General features: G+C 43.0%; 3 protein-coding genes and 1 long non-coding RNA gene across 16 annotated transcripts in view; 3 read left to right on the top strand and 1 right to left on the bottom strand.

Moving 5' to 3' along the window:
* Positions 1-14,212, bottom strand: part of LOC132427388 (uncharacterized) — a 106,838-nt gene extending 92,626 nt beyond the window's left edge. For 8 of the 13 annotated variants that reach the window (XR_009519887.1, XR_009519888.1, XR_009519890.1 and 5 more), the window contains exons 1-4: positions 13,757-14,212; positions 12,847-12,914; positions 12,342-12,403; positions 10,337-11,086 (exon numbers count right to left, since the gene is read on the bottom strand). This is a non-coding gene — a long non-coding RNA (uncharacterized lncRNA). Of the gene's footprint in view, positions 1-10,336; positions 11,087-12,341; positions 12,404-12,846; positions 12,915-13,258; positions 13,331-13,653 lie in introns of those variants that run through there. The other 5 variants (XR_009519892.1, XR_009519893.1, XR_009519894.1 and 2 more) reach the window with 5 other exon arrangements.
* On the top strand, positions 1,927-3,590 carry LOC132427376 (interferon omega-1-like). Its single transcript, XM_060014811.1, has one exon. The coding sequence runs from the start codon at positions 1,962-1,964 to the stop codon at positions 2,643-2,645; it is 684 nt and encodes a 227-aa protein (XP_059870794.1). The 5' UTR covers positions 1,927-1,961; the 3' UTR covers positions 2,646-3,590.
* Positions 14,213-14,340: 128 nt separating the features above from the next.
* Positions 14,341-15,381, top strand: LOC132426675 (interferon alpha-13-like). The gene has a single exon (XM_060013473.1). It carries the CDS (start codon positions 14,341-14,343, stop codon positions 14,851-14,853), a length of 513 nt encoding a protein of 170 aa, XP_059869456.1. The 3' UTR covers positions 14,854-15,381.
* A 3,070-nt stretch (positions 15,382-18,451) lies between these two features.
* LOC132427375 (interferon alpha-1-like) lies at positions 18,452-19,087 on the top strand. Its single transcript, XM_060014809.1, has one exon. It carries the CDS (start codon positions 18,542-18,544, stop codon positions 19,085-19,087), a length of 546 nt encoding a protein of 181 aa, XP_059870792.1. The 5' UTR covers positions 18,452-18,541.
* Positions 19,088-19,913: the final 826 nt, after the last annotated feature.

Genomic DNA, 19,913 nt, shown 5'->3' with positions numbered 1-19,913 from the left:
CTGGGGTTCTGGTTGCCAGTCACTTGTGAGCTGGTGGGTGTGACTTCTTCCTTCTCTCCTCAAAACTGATCATTCATGGATTAAATGAAAGAAAAATGAGGGAGCTGGTCTTGCGAAGCTGCAGGCCGTCAACTGACCCAGGACTTGGTCTTTTCTGAGCTTCTGGCAGAAGCAACCATGTTCCTGTCTTTCTGTTTTTCACATTGGCCTCATCCTTCTCCTCTGACGTAGCCTCCTCTCCAACTGTGCTGCACTCAAGTTAGCTATATTAGAATCCGGCATGTGTCGGGGGAAATCACTTCCCTTCTTTCACATTCATGACATTCAGACTCACATTTGTTTTCTTTATGCCCACAAGACAGCTGTCGACTTTTACTTTCTAGGACAGTTGCAGTGATAAACAAAAAATCTAAAGTTTGAAAATGATAGAGACTGGAGCCCCTTTGCCTTTCTTTACCTCCCTTTATTGTTCTTACCTCATCATGAATTAGAACTAATGCAGGAGCAGCGAGGCAAATCTTGTCCAATAAGTCACTAAGTGAATATAAGTTACAAAAACTTTAAATGAAAAATTACACACAAGTAAAGGAAAGAAGGCGATTTCTCTCTGACCTAGTCCTGGGCCTCGCTGCCCTGCATTCTCAGAGGGAGACAGAGACAGAGGAAGGGAGAAGCCCACTGGCATCAACTGACTGAATGAACAACTGAACCTCACTGGTTTCTGTGACATAAGCTTTATCGAGAGATAACACCGTCGCTGAATTCTCTGCCCCCAGCTCAGAAACTTTGAGCATAACAAGTGTTGACTAGTTTTAGTAAAAGAGTTGAATAATAAAATTTGTATTTGGCAAAATAAAAATTATGTGTCTACTCAGGGTAAAATGATTAGAATTGGGTAACTCCTCCACCACCTTAGAGAAAACACACTTTTGCTCTCAGCATCTGAGGGCTGCTGACACTTCTGATACCTGAGGACATGGGTCAGGAGGGGAGGAGGTCACCACTGAGGACTAGGGTCCTTCACACAAACACTCCGGGGGCAAGCGTGAGGGTCCTGGAAGATGAATTATTTTCCCAACAAATAAACAAGCCCCTCCACAGATAGGAGATTGTAAAGTCCTCGGGATGTGGTGAGCCTGCCCTCAGGGTGGGAGTCCAGGTTAGGAAGGGGACTCTGTCACTCTAGAGGAGAGGGTGTAACTAGATGTGATCTCTCCCTTGTGACTGAGGTGCTGCTGGGGAAATACAATTGTCTTGGAATTAGGATCTCCACACCCATATTCTCCTGAAAAGAACCAGGATTCCCAGTAGGGGTACTGGCCCAGCCATTGGAGGACTATAGGTCTCCAGTAAGAAAATGGTGGAAAGAAAGGACAATATCTATAATAGTCCTCACCTCGTGGTCCCCTGAAGCATGACCACATGGATGTGAAGGAACATGTTCTAGAAGGAAAGGAAACATGGGAGAAGCTCATGGACTCATAATAATCAGCCTCTTCTCTAAATCAAACACTAAATAAAACCCATCTTTTGTTTCAAAGAGCTTATGCCAGAGTGATCTGGTAAATCCCTAAGCAAATACAGAAAGCATACGGCTGAGAGAGCCTGCCTTCCTAGGTAAAGTAAGAGGTAAAAATGGAACCTAAGATCAGGGCTAAAAATTTCTTCCTGGAACAGAGAAGACCAACATTTATGCATAAAAGAGATATAGAATGTGCGTATTTACAAACCTACATCACTTCTGATTTTAAGACGAAAACCTTTCTCATTTCATTAATAAATATCCATTTGGATGGGCACATCTGAAATTACTGGGAAAATTAAACTTCTTGCAAAATTAATAGTTTAGAATGATGACATCTTCATAGACCATACTGAGAAGATCTAAGTGAAAATCAAAAAAAGGAAGTAAAAGTGTATAGAAATGTTTAGAAAATGAAAATTACTGTGTTCCCTATTTAATGGCCTTGCTTAGAAAGAATGTCATCACAGAACCTACCCCCAAGGTTCCCCCGGACGCCCGTCTCAGCCAGGCCAGCAGCAGCCTCATTTGCCCCATGGCCTTCGTGCTTTCTCTACTGACCGCCCTGGTGGTGTTCAGCTACGGCCCTGGTGGATCTCTGGGCTGCGACCTGTCTCACAACCACGTGAGGATTAGCAGGAAGAACTTCATGCTTCTGGGCCAGATGCGGAGAATCTCCCCTCGCTTCTGTCTGAAGGACAGAAAAGACTTCGGTTTCCCCCAGGACATGGTGGATGGCAGCCAGCTCCCGAAGGCCCAGGCCACCTCTGTCCTCCACGAGATGCTCCAGCAGGTCTTCCGCCTCTTCCACACAGAGCGCTCCCCTGCCGCCTGGGACACCTCCCTCCTGGACAAACTCCGCACTGGACTCCATCAGCAGCTGGAGGACCTGGACGCCTGCTTGGTGCAGGCGATGGGAGATGAAGAAACTGCCCTGGGAGTGACGGGCCCTACACTGGCCGTGAAGAGGTACTTCCAGGGAATCCACCTCTACCTGAAAGAGAAGAAATACAGTGACTGTGCCTGGGAAATTGTCAGAGTGGAAATCGTGAGATCCTTGTCTTCATCAACCAACTTGCAAGAAAGGATAAGAATTATGCATGGAGACCTGGGGTCACCTTGAAATGATTCTCATTGACTAAGATGCCCTATCACCCTTGCACACATGTCTTTAGTCATTTCAGAAGGCTCTTATTTCAACTTTAATCACAGAATTTATTGTATTAATTCAGCTACTACTTTGTCAGTAGTGATAAGCAAGTATATGTTAAAATTATTCAGCTTCAGGGGATCAGTCCCTAAGCAATGACTACCCTGTTATTTATTTATTCTGTTTATTTGTTTATTTATTTATTTATGTATCTTATTTTTATATTTTCATATCAATATATTTATACTTACATTGTAGTAAAATTTAGAAAATATTCACCTTTCCATTTCATTAAATTTGCATTTTGTTTTATTTATTAAATTCTTATGAGAGAAAACTTCTTGAGTTTTTTAAGTTCTGAAACCTACATTCTTATCTTTTTCAGTGTAAATTTATTTCAGACTAGTATTGGTCCATTTTGTCCTTTGGAACAGTCCTACCACTTTCATTTCAGGAAATGCTTGTCAAAAGGTGGAATTCCATGGAATTGAGGGAAGTCCTGAAAATTATGGAGAATGGTTAGTCCTGATGTCATAGGTGTAACTGATCTATACCACCAGGAAAGAGTGGTCGGTGCAAATACCTGTGGGAAGGAGTCATCTCCTCGAGGGAAGCTGGTGACATATGGTGTTGACTGGCCAATCCTGGCACCTTCCTCTCACCTTCTCCCCGGTCCTGCTTTACTGAACCATTCATCCCTTACACATAACTTCAGTCCCTCCACCTCACTGACCAGCTACACAGCTGCTCTGGTTCTGTGCAGGTTTCCAGCTTCAAGGTTTCTGTTAGAGTGAAAGCCACAGGAAGAGAGCACAAGTGAAAGGAGAGTTCTAGGATTTTCAAAACCTCTATGAGAAGGAGCCAGGCTTCATGGCACTGGATCCCAGCTCTGCTATTAATAGCAGTGTGACCTTGACAAATAACACAATCACTAAGCTCCCTAGTTTCCTCATCTTTAATATGGGGACAGTAGTAGTATTTTTTCATAGGATTATTCTCAGGATACAGTGAGTAAATATACACAAGAGGCATAAAAGTGTGTCTGTCAGAAATAATCAGGACTGTTAGAGTCACAGAGTGGCTACCATCGGGGAGGAGAAGGAGAGCTGCTCTGAGGTAGCAACTGGAAGGCAACATAAGAAACATGCTAGGTCCTGGGCAAAATCTATTACGTTTAACTTGGGTGCTAGTTTCACAATGTATTCAGTGTGTGAAATTTCCCTGTGCTGTATGTTGAAGATACTTGCAATTTCTGTGTATTACACTTCTTTTTTTTCAAAACAATTTATTTATTTATTTATTTGCATTTTATTTTTGGCTGCATTGGGTCTTCGTTGCAGCGAGTGGGGGCTACTCTTCCTTGCGGTGCTCAGGCTTCTCATTGCGGTGGCTTCTCTTGTCACGAAGCATGGACTCTAGGCGCGCGGGCTTCAGTAGTTGTGGCACACTGGCTTAGTTGCTCCGCGGCATGTGGGATCTTCCCGGACCACGGCTTGAACTCGTGTCCCCTGCATTGGCAGGCGGATTCTTAACCACTCTGCCACCAGGGAAGTCCTTGTGTATTCTACTTCTGGAAGATATTCTGGGAATTAGTAAAAATTCTTTGAGAAAGAAGGATCAGCAGAAAATACTTGGATCTACTTTAAAAATGAATAATATGGAACTAACAGAGACCTCAAATAATGTAAAAAGTCACATTTTTCATTAATAATGTTTGTTGCTTCTTTAGTATGAGAAAGGCACAAAATAGCTCGTGAACTCTTTCATTTTGGGGGCTTTCAGCAGCAACGCAGAAGCAGGAAGAAAAAAGCAGGAGCTATGAAAGGTAAGGTTCTGCTCTCCAATCCTGGGCTCTCCCGGGTTTGATCTTAGTTCTCTTCTCCATACAGTCCCAGGCCTATAATTGCTGGCAATGTCACCTCCTAGAGCCTGTACTCTCAGAAAATAATCGCCCCCCAGAGGAGAGACTCAGAGCTAGAAAGCAAAGAAGTCAGGACCTGGGACACTTCTAACCCAGGCTCTGCTCGTCCATGTGAAAGCTGGGCCATGGCGCTTACTCATCAAGTGACAGTGTGAGACGTGGTGGAACAATGACTGTTTTGGGGGCAAAATTTTGGGTAATGACTCAGACAACTTAACCTCCCTAAGTTTCATAGTCTGTGTCTGGGAGAGTCCCAGGATTGTTGTGATGATTGCCTGGGGCAATGTGTGTGAAAGAGCTTTGAAATGACACCGCTCTACACACATGGACCTTACTATTAGTGTCATTGAACCTCTGACCTCGAATAATTCTAGTTCCTGGGCATTAATCTTGAAAGAATCTCTTCCCAGTAGAACAGTCTGCTCAGCATGTTCCACTCTCTCTTTGCTTCCACTCTCCCTAGACACACCCAGGCTCCTATTTTTGGTTTGCAGAGCTCACCTGAAAGGCACTCATGTGACACCAGCCCCACCCTCTCTTCAGAAAGGTGATTCATATCTTCTGTCATCTCAGGCATCCCTCTTGCTAGCTGGCCCTGTGGAATTCCAGGGTCCTAGTCCAGCAAGAGGTTGACACGAGGGAGTCCCACTGGGAACAGATTATGGAAGGAAGCCTTGGGGTAAGGCATCTTCTGAAAACAAAATGGTCTCTCTCAAAAACAGCAAAGTTCATTCTTCACAAGTAAATCGTTTCTTCTAAAAGAGAATGTTTTCTTTTGTCTCTGCTGCATTTGGGGGAAGGATGCAGTAGCCCAGGAACTGGGTCTAGGGAAAAGAAGAGGTTCTCCAGTTCTGACTGAGAGCTGACTTTGAGTGTTTGAGGCAGAGGAAGGTTAGGGAGAGAGTCTGACAGTGGCCTTGCACACCCTCTACCATCTCAGCCACCTTCATTTGTGTCATGATGAATACAGCCCTTCACAAAGCAAATACAAAAGCATAGGAATTTGACAAATGCTGAGGGGCTTTACAAATTGAGAAAATCCATTAAAGAAGGAGTCTCAGGAACTGGACTTCCCAGTCCTTCCCCTTCTCCATCATGATACTGATCTGTAAACAGCCGTGGGTTGGAATGTTTCGGGTTACACAGGCACATAGATTCCCAATGTCCCAATCAGCCCCTAGGAACAGAGACAAGAAACTTCACATATTCCCCAAAACAGCACTGGAATTTGGCATTCCTGAGGTCTCAAGTTCAGAAGGAAATGGAACAAACCAGAGGACCCCAAATATTTTGATGGAGAATAACTTTCATCTAACTCCAAGGCCTTCTTGCGTCCTGATGAAGGCTGGGCAAAGCAGCTCAGCTCCCCAGTTCTCAATTTAGCCTTAATGAAAGTGTACAGCTGAGGACTTTTCGCCTTTCCTTTCTCATGGGACAGGCTCTGCAGCAGCAGGGATGCAGAACTCCTGGCCATGTTTGTGGTTGAGCAAGCAGGGACAAGAGGAGGCCAAAGGGGAGGCAGAGCAGTATAGGGTCGTAGCTGTAGGGCGCGGTCAGCTAACTGCTACGCGGCAGGAAGCTGAAATAAGCTGAGTCATCCTTCCTGTGGCCACTGCGCTTGCGCTAAGTATACTAATGAGGTTTTAAAGTAGCGACCTATCCGATGCTGGCTCACAAATCGCACCATCGGCGAAAGCCAATCACAGAGCGAGACATGTTCTTAATCCCTATATAAGCAGACTGCTATAGGATTGCGGGGTCTTCCTTCCATCTTTCTTCAACCAGGCTGTGCTCCAATAAAGTGTGATACGAGAAGAATCTTGCGTGTGGCGGCTCGTTATTCTGCTGGTCGGAAACGGCTCGCCGCAAGTGGTGCCGAAACCCGGGAACTTCGCGCCCTGCATGGAGGACCGATTCAGAACTCGACACACGGAGTGAACCGTCGGATCAAGATCCGATCTGGGTGCCATCAAGACTGACGAGAATTGTTGAAGAAAACTTCAGAGAAGATGCTGAGCTGGATGTTCCTGATGATTCTTAATCGAAGTCTTTGTATTAGTTGGAATTCCACAAAGGATTATTCAGATTGTGCAACTGAGTGCTGCCGGGCTGGAGCCCGTTGCCTTTGGAGATTTTGCCTCTTGGCTCTCTTCTGCCTTTTCCTTCTTTGGGGAGTGGGTGGGGGTAGAAATCTTTGGAGTCTGCTGTGTATTTGGGATTATGCTGTGTCTCTGGTTGGTCTGTCGTGTGCGCATCAGGGCACATCGAGATAGGGTCCTGCTCACTCAGGCACTTCTGGCTATTAATGAAGGAGATTCTCCCGCAGCCTGGCTCTCCGCCCTGAATAATTCGAAATGATTGCCCTTGCACAGAGAGGCCTTGTCGCCATTGCACCTCTATAGGGAGTCATCCATTGTACTGATTGCCCTTGCACAGAGAGGCCTTGTCGCCATTGCACCTCTATAGGGAGTCATTCATTGTCCTGATTGCCCTTGCACAGAGAGGCCTTGTCGCCATCGCACCTCTATAGGGAGTCAGCCATTGTCCTGATTGCCCTTGCACAGAGAGGCCTTGTTGCCATTGCACCTCTATAGGGAATCAGCCATTATTCTGAGTCAGCCTTTGCACCCTGCAGCCCTTGTTGGCATTGCACGCAGGAAGGTGTCTCAAACATGCCAACGGAAAACTGCCCTCGAACAGTGAGCACATCATGAGGTGAACACTTATACGGGCTACATTCTGCTTGGTGTTCTAATAAATAAAAAAGGGGGAGATGTAGGGCGCGGTCAGCTAACTGCTACGCGGCAGGAAGCTGAAATAAGCTGAGTCATCCTTCCTGTGGCCACTGCGCTTGCGCTAAGTATACTAATGAGGTTTTAAAGTAGCGACCTATCCGATGCTGGCTCACAAATCGCACCATCGGCGAAAGCCAATCACAGAGCGACACATGTTCTTAATCCCTATATAAGCAGACTGCTATAGGATTGCGGGGTCTTCCTTCCATCTTTCTTCAACCAAGCTGTGCTCCAATAAAGTGTGATACGAGAAGAATCTTGCGTGTGGCGGCTCGTTATTCTGCTGGTCGGAAACGGCTCGCCGCAGTAGCAAACCTGGGAGTGGAACTGCATAGTCTTATCAGGCTTAGGAAAGAGATCTCCATCTACATCAGGTACCGTAGCACTCAGCTCACTCTCCAGCTACACTTCTTATTCCCACCCAGTAACCTGCACACTGTTAGGGACATCATTGGTCCTCAGAGTTGTTAATAAAAGCGATAAGTGTAATAAGCTGAACATAGTTGTGTCAGTAAAAGTGTTTGAAAATGACAGTCTTGCTGCATCTTCTCTTGGGGGTTACTCTTGTCTTCTCAGGTGACCAGTAAATTTGTTAGCTCGGCATCCCCTTATCTTCCTTCGGCTTCATGCATGATTTAGGGCAATTGTTTTCTTTTTCCTACAGTACAGTTTTCTCAGCTTTAGAATAGGGATAATGAGACTACTATATTCCATTCAACATACCATCGCATGTTATATGCTCTATATCATGAGAATATAACAAGTCATAAACTTATCTTAAGTGAGCAGATTATTTTAAGCACCAGGGACATATTAAACATAGCAATGATAGTTGTTATTGTGACAGGTATGCACAAAGGAGTAAAAGCCATTATTTCATGTCCACTCAAAAGATACATATTTTTTTAAGATTTTTTTTTGATGTGGACCATTTTTAAAGTCTTTCTTGAATTTGTTACAATATTGCTTGTGTTTTTTTTTTTCATGTTTTGGTATTTTGGCCCTGAGGCATGTGGGATTTTAGCTCCCCAATGAGAGATCGAACTCACGCCCCCTGCATTGGAAGGAGAAGTCTTAACCACTGGACCGCCAGGGAAGTCCCCAGAAGATATTGATATAATGCCATATTTGTGCCTTACTGAGCTCATAATTTTGTTATGCAAAAATTCTACCTCTGTGAATTAAAATAGGATCATCTTTTTAAGTACTGTGCAAAGCATACAAACACATTTTTTTTAAATTCTACTAGCAAATGCAATATTCTCACAGATGTACCAAACACTAGATTGCAAATACCCATGGATCTCTAGTGGGCATCAAAACAAAATGCAGTCAGTGCATTGGCACAGAAGATATTTATCAATATTAAGTAGAAAGTAATATATTAAATTTAAATTTACATCATGCTGAAATTAAAAGCGTTTTGATGCAGATTACAAATTTTTATGCAATTTATCCATATAAAATGACATTTTGAAGTAGTGAATAAAACTCTCCAAGGAAAAACCCTGATTATATATATAAAGCTGAATGCTTTATCTATGAAGCCTTAAGGGTCTTCTAAGACCCTTGCTTAAAACAAATGAGAGGAAAAAATATCTTGAAAATTGAGATTAATTTCTTAAGATACTTACTAGGTCATAAGATATTGCCAATAAGCTACAATTTACTGAGGTTAGAGATCAACGTGAAGCAGCCTTGGCTGACATGTCCGAAGCATCAGATACTTCTTATTATACCCGCCATTTTAAAGTCTGACGCTCATCTGCTCTCCCTGTCACCACCGTCCTCTGCTTTTCTGCCCCTCCTTCTCTCCTTCCTTTGTTGACTCCACACTCTCATCTTAGGGAATTGGTGTTCCTCAAAGATCTATGCTAGTCCCACACTTCATCCTCTCTGCACATATAGTCTCAACCTCCCAAATAGTTCCAAACGTCCTCTCTATGACTGTTGACTTCCATATGCATGTCTTTACCCAGGGTCACATCTCCAAACAAATGTCATTAGCTCCAAACCCTCATATTTACCTGCTACCCTAGATAATCTCCACACATGGCCAAACTTGACCAGCATGTAATTACCTGGCAAACTCCTGCAGACCCCTGGGATGCCAGCTTACCAACTGCTCTTGCAGATGCTTTCCCTGATCCATGAAAGCCCACATACTCCCAAGAACCTGTACTTTCCCTGTCAGAGCATTAGCATTCCTTTCATTGAACACGTAGTTACCCATATCCCCACCAGACTGCAAGCTCTGTGACAGCGGGCAATGTGTCTACTATTTTCATTGTACCTGGCACCCACCACAGTGCCAACAATACAAGGGATAGTCACACTTCTTTGTTGAAGTTTAAATTCCATGATTCTATAATGTATTCCACAGTTTACTGATCATGCAACTGCTGAAACTGAATCAGCAACCATTAGACATGCTTTCCCAAGAAAAAACAAGTAAAAGAGAATAGGTCCAGCTGCTATAACCTGTCATAATGCCTTGTGCATCTCCCTCATAACCTAGAAAGGGTTTCAAGCGAATTTTTTACTCTTTAAGGCCTGTCTTCTCTGACAGAGTGCTCCATTAAGAAAGTAATATCTTTGTTTTATCTACCAATATATTAAAAAACACAAGTAAAATCCTGAAAGCAGAGATACTTCAAAATATTTTAAGAACCAATGAAATGAATAAAACGATTTATGTTCCTGTTGGATTTTAAGGCAGATTAAAGGTTTAAGGACACTCTGATTTTCTTTAAGATATGAGTTAAACCTAACACTTAAAATACACCTTTTGCACCCCCAAAGCAAAGGAAAACAAGACACAAAGCTGACCATATCATAATATGAAGAATAAATTTGGTAAATATAACAATCATCATAGAGAAATAAATTCTAATTATTACAAATTAAAAATAAATTTTCTCCCCATTCCAAAGTATTGTTCCACTTACTGTTGAAAAACAATGTGCTGAGAAGACTCGATGCATTTACAACTGAATCAGAAGAAAAGTCATTGAACTGAGTGAATATGGACGCACTAGAGGCCACCTCTAAGCAGAGAAGACTCCATTGTAGAAGATTGGGTCCAGGTCTCCTTTTCCCACTCCTGGGTTCTCTGAGGTTGAACATACAGGGAAAGCACACTCTGATTTTCACGCCTTAACTTCCACTCTCATATTGTCCTGGGCACAGCAGCTGTGGACTTTCTTTTCAGATCGAGCCTGGTCCTTTGGAAGTTCTTCAAAGTCAGCCTGGAGTCCTCATTGCCCAGCAGGGTCTTTTCCTCTCCATCTCCTGCACCAAACTAGTCTCCAGATCTGCCCACTGTTGATCAAGCCCACTGAGGAATTTCAGCTCTTTGTGCTGAAGACGATGGAGAAGTGCTGTATCGTCTCATGGAGAATGAGGCGGCCTGAGCGTTTGGGAACTGGCTGTCAGCCAGCTGGTGCTGATGGGACCTGAAAACCTCCTTGTCCTTCAGGCAGGAAAACAAAGAAGATTCTCCCTGTTAGGGGCAGGACTGTGAGGGTCTCCTGCTTTGGCAGCCTGTGGTTCTGGGCCAGGTGACAGCTAAGGGTGCAGACAGGGCTGGAGAACATCATCCTGGGTGTCCTCAGTGAGGAGGGTGGCAGGCCCCGGTGAGCCTGGTGATGCAGGTGTCTGGCTGTGGGAGCCTGTATCCAGCTGCTGTGGGTACCTGCCTGCAAAGGAGATTCTTAAATAAGCCATTTATGGGCAACATAGAATGTCACAACTTCAATTCTTTTATTACACTGGAAATTAAACACATTCCTGGAACATGAAAGAGTATCAATCCAATAGGATGTATTCATCTAAATGAGACCCAAGGTTGAAATAAAAACCTGAGTCTCAATATATCTCTTTTTCAGTTCTAATACGAATACTTAGAGGTTTGACCCTGTACTCTGTTTTGCCACTTCTTAAATTGCACCAAAATACAACTAGCCTCACCTCTCTGCATTCTCCTCTAAAGGGACTCATACATCAGATTTAAATTCTTCCACATTTCCTTACAGGACCATAGCTCACATTTTCTGAAAGTTTACAGATAATGGTGACATAAAAATGAACAGCAAGGGTGAATTCATGCAGTTCTCTTCATTCCGTCACCAGAAATGTTCTGACTGCGTATATATGTGACAATGCGCTTGGCAATGTGGATTCCAGGAAAGTGAGGCAGGGATGGTGACTGCCCTCCAGGGAGCAGGGAGGACAGACTTTAGAGGCAGGATTAGGATGAAGGAAGCACCACGGGCTCAGTGCAGCTGAGGGCCAGTGCTCAGAGCTGATGAAGAGGAGGGCCTGGGAGCAGCAGAAGGCTCCACTCTGACAAAAATCTGGGGCTCCTGAATTTAAATGACATCAGATTTTCATTTCATCTTTTAAAAAATGGAGACACCGTTAGTTGTGGTCACACAAGACATTGCCGAGATCAAATAAAATAAAGTTTGCAAAGTACAGGCTGAGAATTTGAACAGAGTGAATGATAGAAGGCTTTTGTATTAATATAACAAATGGAAACCTCTAGAGTCCACCCTCAGCCCAGCCAAGAGAAGCTCTGACTACAGGTTCCTTAACACTCAGGGGTCTGCATGTTGAGGCCCCCAAATGCAAACTCTAGGAGAGGGATTGCCTGTAGGCCTGCGAAGGAGTAGAGATCTAGTCTCCACCCTTAGAGCGTTGCCCCGTACATTAAGGAGAGAAATCCTACGGCACCTGAGGCTCTTTGCAGCATCTAAGAAAGTGTTTTGACCTCCTCCCCACAAGAAAAAAAAAAAAGCCTGCTCTGTGACTAGTATAAATGAGATAAATAGTCCTTTTCCTCACCTTATTTTGTTTCAGACCACCTCTGGTGTTAATTTTTAAGACACAGATTAAATTATACTTTAAAAACAAACACATAACCTCAGAGAAAAAGATCAGATTTGTGGTTACCATAGCCAAGGGGGTGTGAGTTGAGAAAATCAGATGAAGGCAGTCAAAAGGGTTTTTTCTTCCTTTAAAAAAAGACATTAAAATAATGTTGTAGAGACCAGGAAAATGGTAAGAAATATATATATGGGGGAGAGATGATGAGAATTAAAGCATTCCTAGATTTTCAGCCATGGAACAGCACAATACTCTAATTCAAAAGCTATTTCCTGGGTTAGCATTAGGGCAACGTTAAGCTAGTACTTCTCTTAAGCACGAATGGTAAGAAAGCACCAAATCTACGTCATCAAGATAAAGGATGTTTTAATGCAACATTTTAAAATGAAAATTAATACCAAAATATGCACGAGGAACAAAATATAAAAATTTTAAGTAAAGAAATGAAGCTGACCTCCATTTGCATGGCCCTGACAGTCTTACTAAGTAAGCCTTCATGATGTAAATGAAATCTGGGCAAATTCCACTTAGTGTATAAAATTCCTACTAAAGAAAAATGAAAAAGTCTGACCTGCTAAACGTCCTCAATTGCTTGTACACACCAACTCTTCTTTCTAACCTTATAGTCAAGGTGAGGTCCTGGGAAAGACATTTCAGGAACATGAGTTAAAAATCAGTTAAGACTATCACGGGGTCATTAGAAATTGTCAAACATGGTAATTCCCTCAATTAAAAACAAGCAAAAAAGTAATCTTGACAATATTAATGAGTTGGCTTCCATTAAAGATAGAAAAGTAAAACTAAATACTTGGGGCTTCGCCGGTGGCGCAGTGGTTAAGAATCTGCCTGCCAACTCAGGGGACACGGGTTCGAGCCCTGGTCTAGGAAGATCCCACATGCCGTGGAGCAACCAAGTCCATGTGCTGCTACTACTGAGCCTGTGCTCTGGAACCCGCGAGCCACGACCACTGAAGCCTGCGCACCTAGAGCCTGTGCTCCTCAACAAGAGAAGCCACCACAATGAGAAGCCTGCACACCGCAATGAAGACTGAACCCAGCCTAAAATAAATAAACCCAGCCTAAAATAAATAAACAAATAATTATATTAAATACTTACTTTAGTAGAAAGACAATATAGTTTAAATAAAGTTTAATAAAATGCTATATTTTAATATGAAAATATATTTTAATATTCTATGCTTAATATTGAAAATATTTTAACATAAATTTATAAAAATATCAAACATTTAAAATATTTAATTTAAATATGATATGAATTAAGTTAAATATAAAATTAATTTTAAAATGTAAAAAATAAAAGGCTGTGAGTTTTTTTTAATATTCCTACTTTTCAGATATTCAATACTTTCTCCCTCACTTTAACGCTGTATCCTTGAAAGACTCCATGAAGTCCCAGAGAATCTACAGGGGCGCTCAGCTCCCGCGTCCTCGGCCCCGGTGGTGGCCGCGCGCCGACTCACCCCTCAGGGCGTCCCCAACACCGTCCTGTCGTCCCATCGCCGCCGCCGCCTTCCCCTTTCTCTGGGCCTTCGCTGTCTCGCGCCAGAAACCAGCCCGAATCTAAAAAATCGGCTCCCCTTTCTCTGCGGCTGGGAATCGCTCTGATTTCCCACCTCAGACCGCTCAGAAAAAGGCTTCTTTCCCAAAAATTGCCTCGCTCAAGTTTCTGTGAGAAAATAAAGCGCAAAACTCAGGGGAAGCCTGAAAATGCACGGTTCTTGTTCCCAGCCACACAAAAATGTCTCTGGCGAGGCCGCGACAAGGCTTCCTCTTCAACGCTCAGCACCGAGAAAACCAAGGTGTTTCGCGTATGCTGATTATTAAAGCAGCCTCAGGGACTACTTTTCGCCCTGTCTCTCGAGCTGCAGGAGACAGCTGCAGACGGCAAACTCAACAGTCGGCGTTTCCCAAACAAACCCTGCGCCCTCTACCGGCCACCTAGGGAAGGACGCTGTCCACAGTTCCAGGGAAGGAAGCTTCCCACTCATTGTTTGGCGGTGCCCACGCCTCTCCTGGCGGCCGTCCAGTGAATCACCCTTTCTTAATGGCCCAGATCTATTTGCTAGTGGCAGGAGTGCTGCTCTGCTCTATCCCTGCTTACTCTCTTGGCTGGAACTTGCCTAGAAGCCATAGCCAGGAAAACAAGGACGTCTTCCAACATTTGGAACAGTTGCAAAGAATCCCCTCTCAGTGGTGCCTAAAGGACAGAACCGACTTCAAATTTCCTTGGAAAAGAGAGAATATCACCCCAATCCAGGTGACTCAAGGCACCTGTCACCACCATCTGATGCTCCAGCAGATCTTCAACCTCTTCACCACAGAGGACAGCCGTGCTGCCTGGAACAACACCCTCCTCGATAAACTTCTCTCTAGCCTTCATCTGAGGCTGCACCGACTGGAGCAGATGAAAAAAGACAATCTGGATTGTCGAGATTTGGGACGTGCTGCCCGGGAGTATTTCCATGGAATCCATGTCTATCTGAAGGCAAAGGAATACAGCCCCTGTGCCTGGGAGGTTGTCAGAGTGGAAATTAAAAGGTGCCTTTCCCTTATGTAAGAATCCTCAAAGAAATGTCAACAAATACAGAATATTTTTTATACTCGTGACACTTCTCATTCAATTACATTAGTGTTCAAGTCCAAAGCAATCTCGACTTGTGTTTCCTCACAGGCTGAAAAAATGTCTGAAAAGAAAATCATGATTTTAAAAAAGGTTTTGACAGAACACAATCTCTTTTCTTGTATAAATAATTTTATAACGTAATTTAAAAGATCACTTTAAGTTTTGGGAGAGGTATTTGCTATTTTCAACACATGAAGTATAGAAAGGTTTTTTGGATAGTGTGGTCTTAAAGATATTTGTCAGTTAACTTAATGCTGACTGCTGTAACGGGTAAAGAGAATGCTGTCAGGAATTTGATCATAATAGAATCTTATCTTTCCCTGGTATAAGAACACAAGGCAGGCATTCCTGATCAGATGGATGTTCTAAGTTGCTCTCCAAAGAGTGAGTCGGGGACATGGGTACCCCCTGTTTTGTGGATTTTTCCATCATCAACAGGTGACTGCAAATTTTTCTGCAGTATTTGAGTCTATTCCACTCAGTGGTAAAGGGAAAAAGTCTGGTGCATACATGGGACGTTTTCAAGGGCCAGGACTATACAGGGCAAGAGCCCTTCTGCTCACATTACATGGCCTGGATTTATCCTCGTGGAAATCTCACTGCAAAGAAGTTGGGAAATTATTGGATGATTAATAGACGAGGAGACAAGCTCAGTGCATAAGACCACTTTTCATCTTTACACTATTTGTCCTAATGAAGTTCTGGGTGGGGTGGAGGGGAACAACTAATGTTCTTGCTTGCACACACTTCATTAAAAAACAATCTGACCCACAGAGAAAGAGAGATATCATTTATATGTGGAATCTAAAAAAAAGGATACAAATGAACTTATTTACAATACAGAAACGGTCCAGTTCTGGTGAAAGCCTGCTTCAGGTCTCACACTGCAGAATTCTCCTTGTATCATCATACAGCAGGAGAGGGAGGCATTTATCTCTGACCTCGTTGATAAGGGCACTAATTCCATCGTGAGGCCTCCATCTTCACACCCTAATCAAGTCCCAAAGGGCCCGCCACCTGATACCATCACTTTGGGGGTTAGGACTTCCAAATATGAATTTTGTGGGGACGGAAACATTCAGACCACAAAGGGCATTGAAGGCTACATGTCTTGGCATCCAGAAGAGAGAATATATTCATGTAAATAAAGAAGAATGAGCCATTTACCAGGCCAAAAGTGCAGAGCGAGGACTCAATCAAAACTCTTGACTTCAAACCTGCAGTAATGCTTTAATTATTATGTGTCAAAATTTGGAAATCAAACTGAAATGGACCCCATCGTCCCTTGAAAGGGAATGAAGACACAGGAGGAAAAGGATCATTCATCAGTCTTTGTGAGGAGTCTCCAAAGAATCTCAGGATATAGGTAGTCATTGCCACATCCGTAAAGACCCACCGAAGAGTAACGTGGTTAATTGTCTGGTTGCTGTGACCTGTGTGAATCAGGGAGAGTTTGAGTTCAGATACGTGGCTCTGTATGTGACATCAAGCTGGTTATTTTCTGTCATGACCTAGTAGAGGACAAATTAGCGACGAGGCCATCCTCCTGAGTTTAATAGAGTGCCGGGCAACGGCTGAAAATTGTGCTGCTCTTACAACTTGAATCCCCAGAGCCATAGGCTCCTTAAAGGAAAGAGAATCCTAGTGGTTTTAGCAACAAACTCAGTAGGCATGACTGATACCAGTAGGAGTAGAGTGGGAATACCAGCCACTGTCTATTATAATCCCAGCAAATACGACCGTGATAAAGGAAAATAGCTTGGTCCTTCGTAACTGCCTTCCAGGGGGAGGAGAACATCTGAGAAACTGCTTTCGTTAAAAGTACCTGTTCGGGCTTCCCTGGTGGCGCAGTGGTTGAGAGTACGCCTGCCGATGCAGGGGACACGGGTTCGTGCCCCGGTCTGGGAAGATCCCTCATGCCGCAGAGCGGCTGGGCCCGTGAGCCATGGCCGCTGAGCCTGCGTGTCCGGAGCCTGTGCTCCGCAATGGGAGAGGCCAAAACAGTGAGAGGCCCACGTACCGCAAAAAAAAAAAAAAAAAAAAAAAAATTACCTGTTGCGTGATTACACTGGGCCTGGTGCTGAGGATACCACAGAGAATACGACAGAGTCCAGTTGCTACAGAGCTGATTTGCCACAGATAGTCACATACCTATTATTTATTGAAAGATCGGAATTAGAGAGGGCTGAGGCCACAGAACATCCACTGCAAAATAAAAGAATTCATGATCAGAGTTGAAAGTGAATTCTTTCCATGATCCCAATCAATATTTATCCAGTTCTCAATTAATTACAAAGATGGTTTTCTTTTGTTTGAAAAGAATAGGCTTGGATTGGAACCTCTGACAGTCCTTTGGGGAATCTGAAATTCAATGCAAAAATACAGAGAAAGATTCAAATCGATGATGATTTCTAAATCATCTGGGAGCAGATCGCTCCCACGGGTGCAAACAGTAGTTGTTAGGGGTGCGAACAAATCTTAGCTACTACAATGGTGGGTGGCACTCCAAAGCTCAACCCTATCCAACCCTATCCTTTGTATTCATTTTTCTCTTTGGGTTTTCTTGTGTATGAGACGAGAGGCATTGACATTGAGTGCATGGAAGATACACAATATGCAGGATCAGTGCTACAAGCCATGGTGGCTTGATGTTTCATTAGAGGACTTTCTCTCCATCATATGATTGAACTCAAAGTCATAATGTGAGAGGTGCCCTCTGCTTACTTATGAGGTGTCCTTGTCTGTCTTGTGGATTTTGCTTATGTTTGAGCCTCAGTGTGATGTGGGCATCGGGAATTAAGCACAAATAGGTTGTATTTTATTATTTAATTCTAAAAAAGTTACCTAGGAGATCAATAATTACGTCTAGTCCTAAAGAGAAAAAGTTGTTGACAATATCTAGAGGAATATCTAGCAGCTAGCGAAGTAAGAAATCATTTTATGATATGAATCAAAACTAAGAATTACTTAAAAATAAATGTTAAGAAAATCATTTAAATTGTCAATGGTTTTAGCAGTTTTGATAGATTTTTAAATATATCTATACATTGGTATTCTTATGAAGTATTTGTATAAATTTTTCTTGAATATGTAATTTGATACATTCCTATTTATTAAGTAAATGTATTACATTAAAAGTCATTCTGCACACTTAACCAAAATGTTAAATTAATTGCAGTAGCTTTTACAGTTAATTTTTAGCCTAATTTTTTTTGTCATACTCACCCCTGCATCGAATAAAAAGAAAAAACTTTTCACTTTCTTTTTCTATTTATAAAGTAGAGGTATGCATGGAGTACATATTGATGTACCCAGTATATCTGTGTATCAAAATTTCATAGGGGGGCCATATGGAAAAAAATATCTAGAAAGGTTCTGTGGGCAGGAGAAGGGGAGGCAAGGATGAAAAACAGTGGTTGAGAAACACTGCCCTAACCTATCTGGAGAGTGCAAAATGAAAAGCAAAAACAGAAGTAGAAAGTAAGAGGGAACATTCAGAAAATGGAAACCAATTCACTCCCATTTAAGACCCAGGCCTGAAGGAAGGTCTTCAGAGAACCTAGAGAGCAGGGTTCACAGAGTCCCCACCTCAGCCAGGCCGGCAGCATCTGCAGGGTCCCCGATGGCCCCAACCGTGTCCTTACTCCTGGCCCTGGTGCTGCTCAGCTGCAACTCCAACTGCTCTCTGGGCTGCGACCTGCCTCAGACCCACAGCCTGGCTAACACGAGGGCCCTGATGCTCCTGCGACAGATGAGGAGAATCTCCCCCTTCTCCTGCCTGAAGGACAGAAATGACTTTGGATTCCCCCAGGAGGCGTTTGGAGGCAACCAGTTCCAGAAGGCTCAAGCCATCGCTGTCGTCCATGAGATGATCCAGCAGACCTTCCAGCTCTTCAGCACAGAGGGCTCGGCTGCCGCTTGGGATGAGACCCTCCTGGACAAGTTCTGCACTGCACTTTATCAGCAGCTCACTGACCTGCAAGCCTGTCTGATGCAGGAGGCGGGGCTGGAAGGGACTCCCCTGCTCAAGGAGGACTCCATCCTGGCTGTGAGGAAATACTTCCACAGAATCACTGTCTATCTGCAAGAGAAGAAGTACAGCCCTTGTGCCTGGGAGATTGTCAGAGCAGAAGTCATGAGATCCTTCTCTTCATCAACGAACTTGTAAGAAAGACTCAGGAGGAAGGAATGACACACACCTGGTTCAACACCAAAATGATTCTCAGTGACTAACAAGACCACACTTCCACCTGTGCTGCCATGTCAAAGACTCTCATTTCTGCTCTCATCATGCCCTGAATTGAATCAATCTGTCACATGTTTTCAGGAATATTAAGCAACATCATGTTCAACTCTGCAGGCACTAGTTCCTTACAGATGATTTATTTATCTATTTAAAAATTTATTTATTTAACTATTTATAAAGTTTTAACTTATTTTTTGTTTGTATAATATTATGTGCACCTTTAAATTGTGGTTAAGAGAAAAAACACTTTCTTTGTATTTAGTGTATTTATTTTTTGCTTTGTGCATTAAGTAAATTTTCACCATAGAAAAATTTTTATATTTGTTTATTCTTAAAAAAGAAACACCGAACCTGAATGTGCAATCTGATTAAAGAATGGTGCAATTCATTTACATCATTATGTAAATGATATGATACACTAGTTAGAGTCATTATGATACTCTAGTTAGAAGTAAATATAAACATCGTCTAAGCCAGGTTGTATGTTGCCCTCAGGATATAGTGGTGACCATAATGAATGTCCTATGATTTTCTCCTCTGATTTTGTTAACCAGGTTATAATAGCCTTGTAAAGTGAATTGATCAAATTTCCATCTTTTCCATGTCCTATTAAAATAGGAACTAAACATGTTTTACTGAATAGTTTTATGACATAATTTCCCATTTTGCTCTCTCTTCAAGACACTTCAGTGAGGACCTATATTGTTCTTTAAAGACTTTTGATAATGAATTTCTATTTCTTTTGGAC

Source organism: Delphinus delphis, chromosome 6, assembly GCF_949987515.2.
Source record: "Delphinus delphis chromosome 6, mDelDel1.2, whole genome shotgun sequence".
NCBI lineage: Eukaryota > Metazoa > Chordata > Mammalia > Artiodactyla > Delphinidae > Delphinus > Delphinus delphis.
Note: the sequence above shows the minus strand (reverse complement) of the source record. Positions and strands in the feature narration are given on the sequence as shown.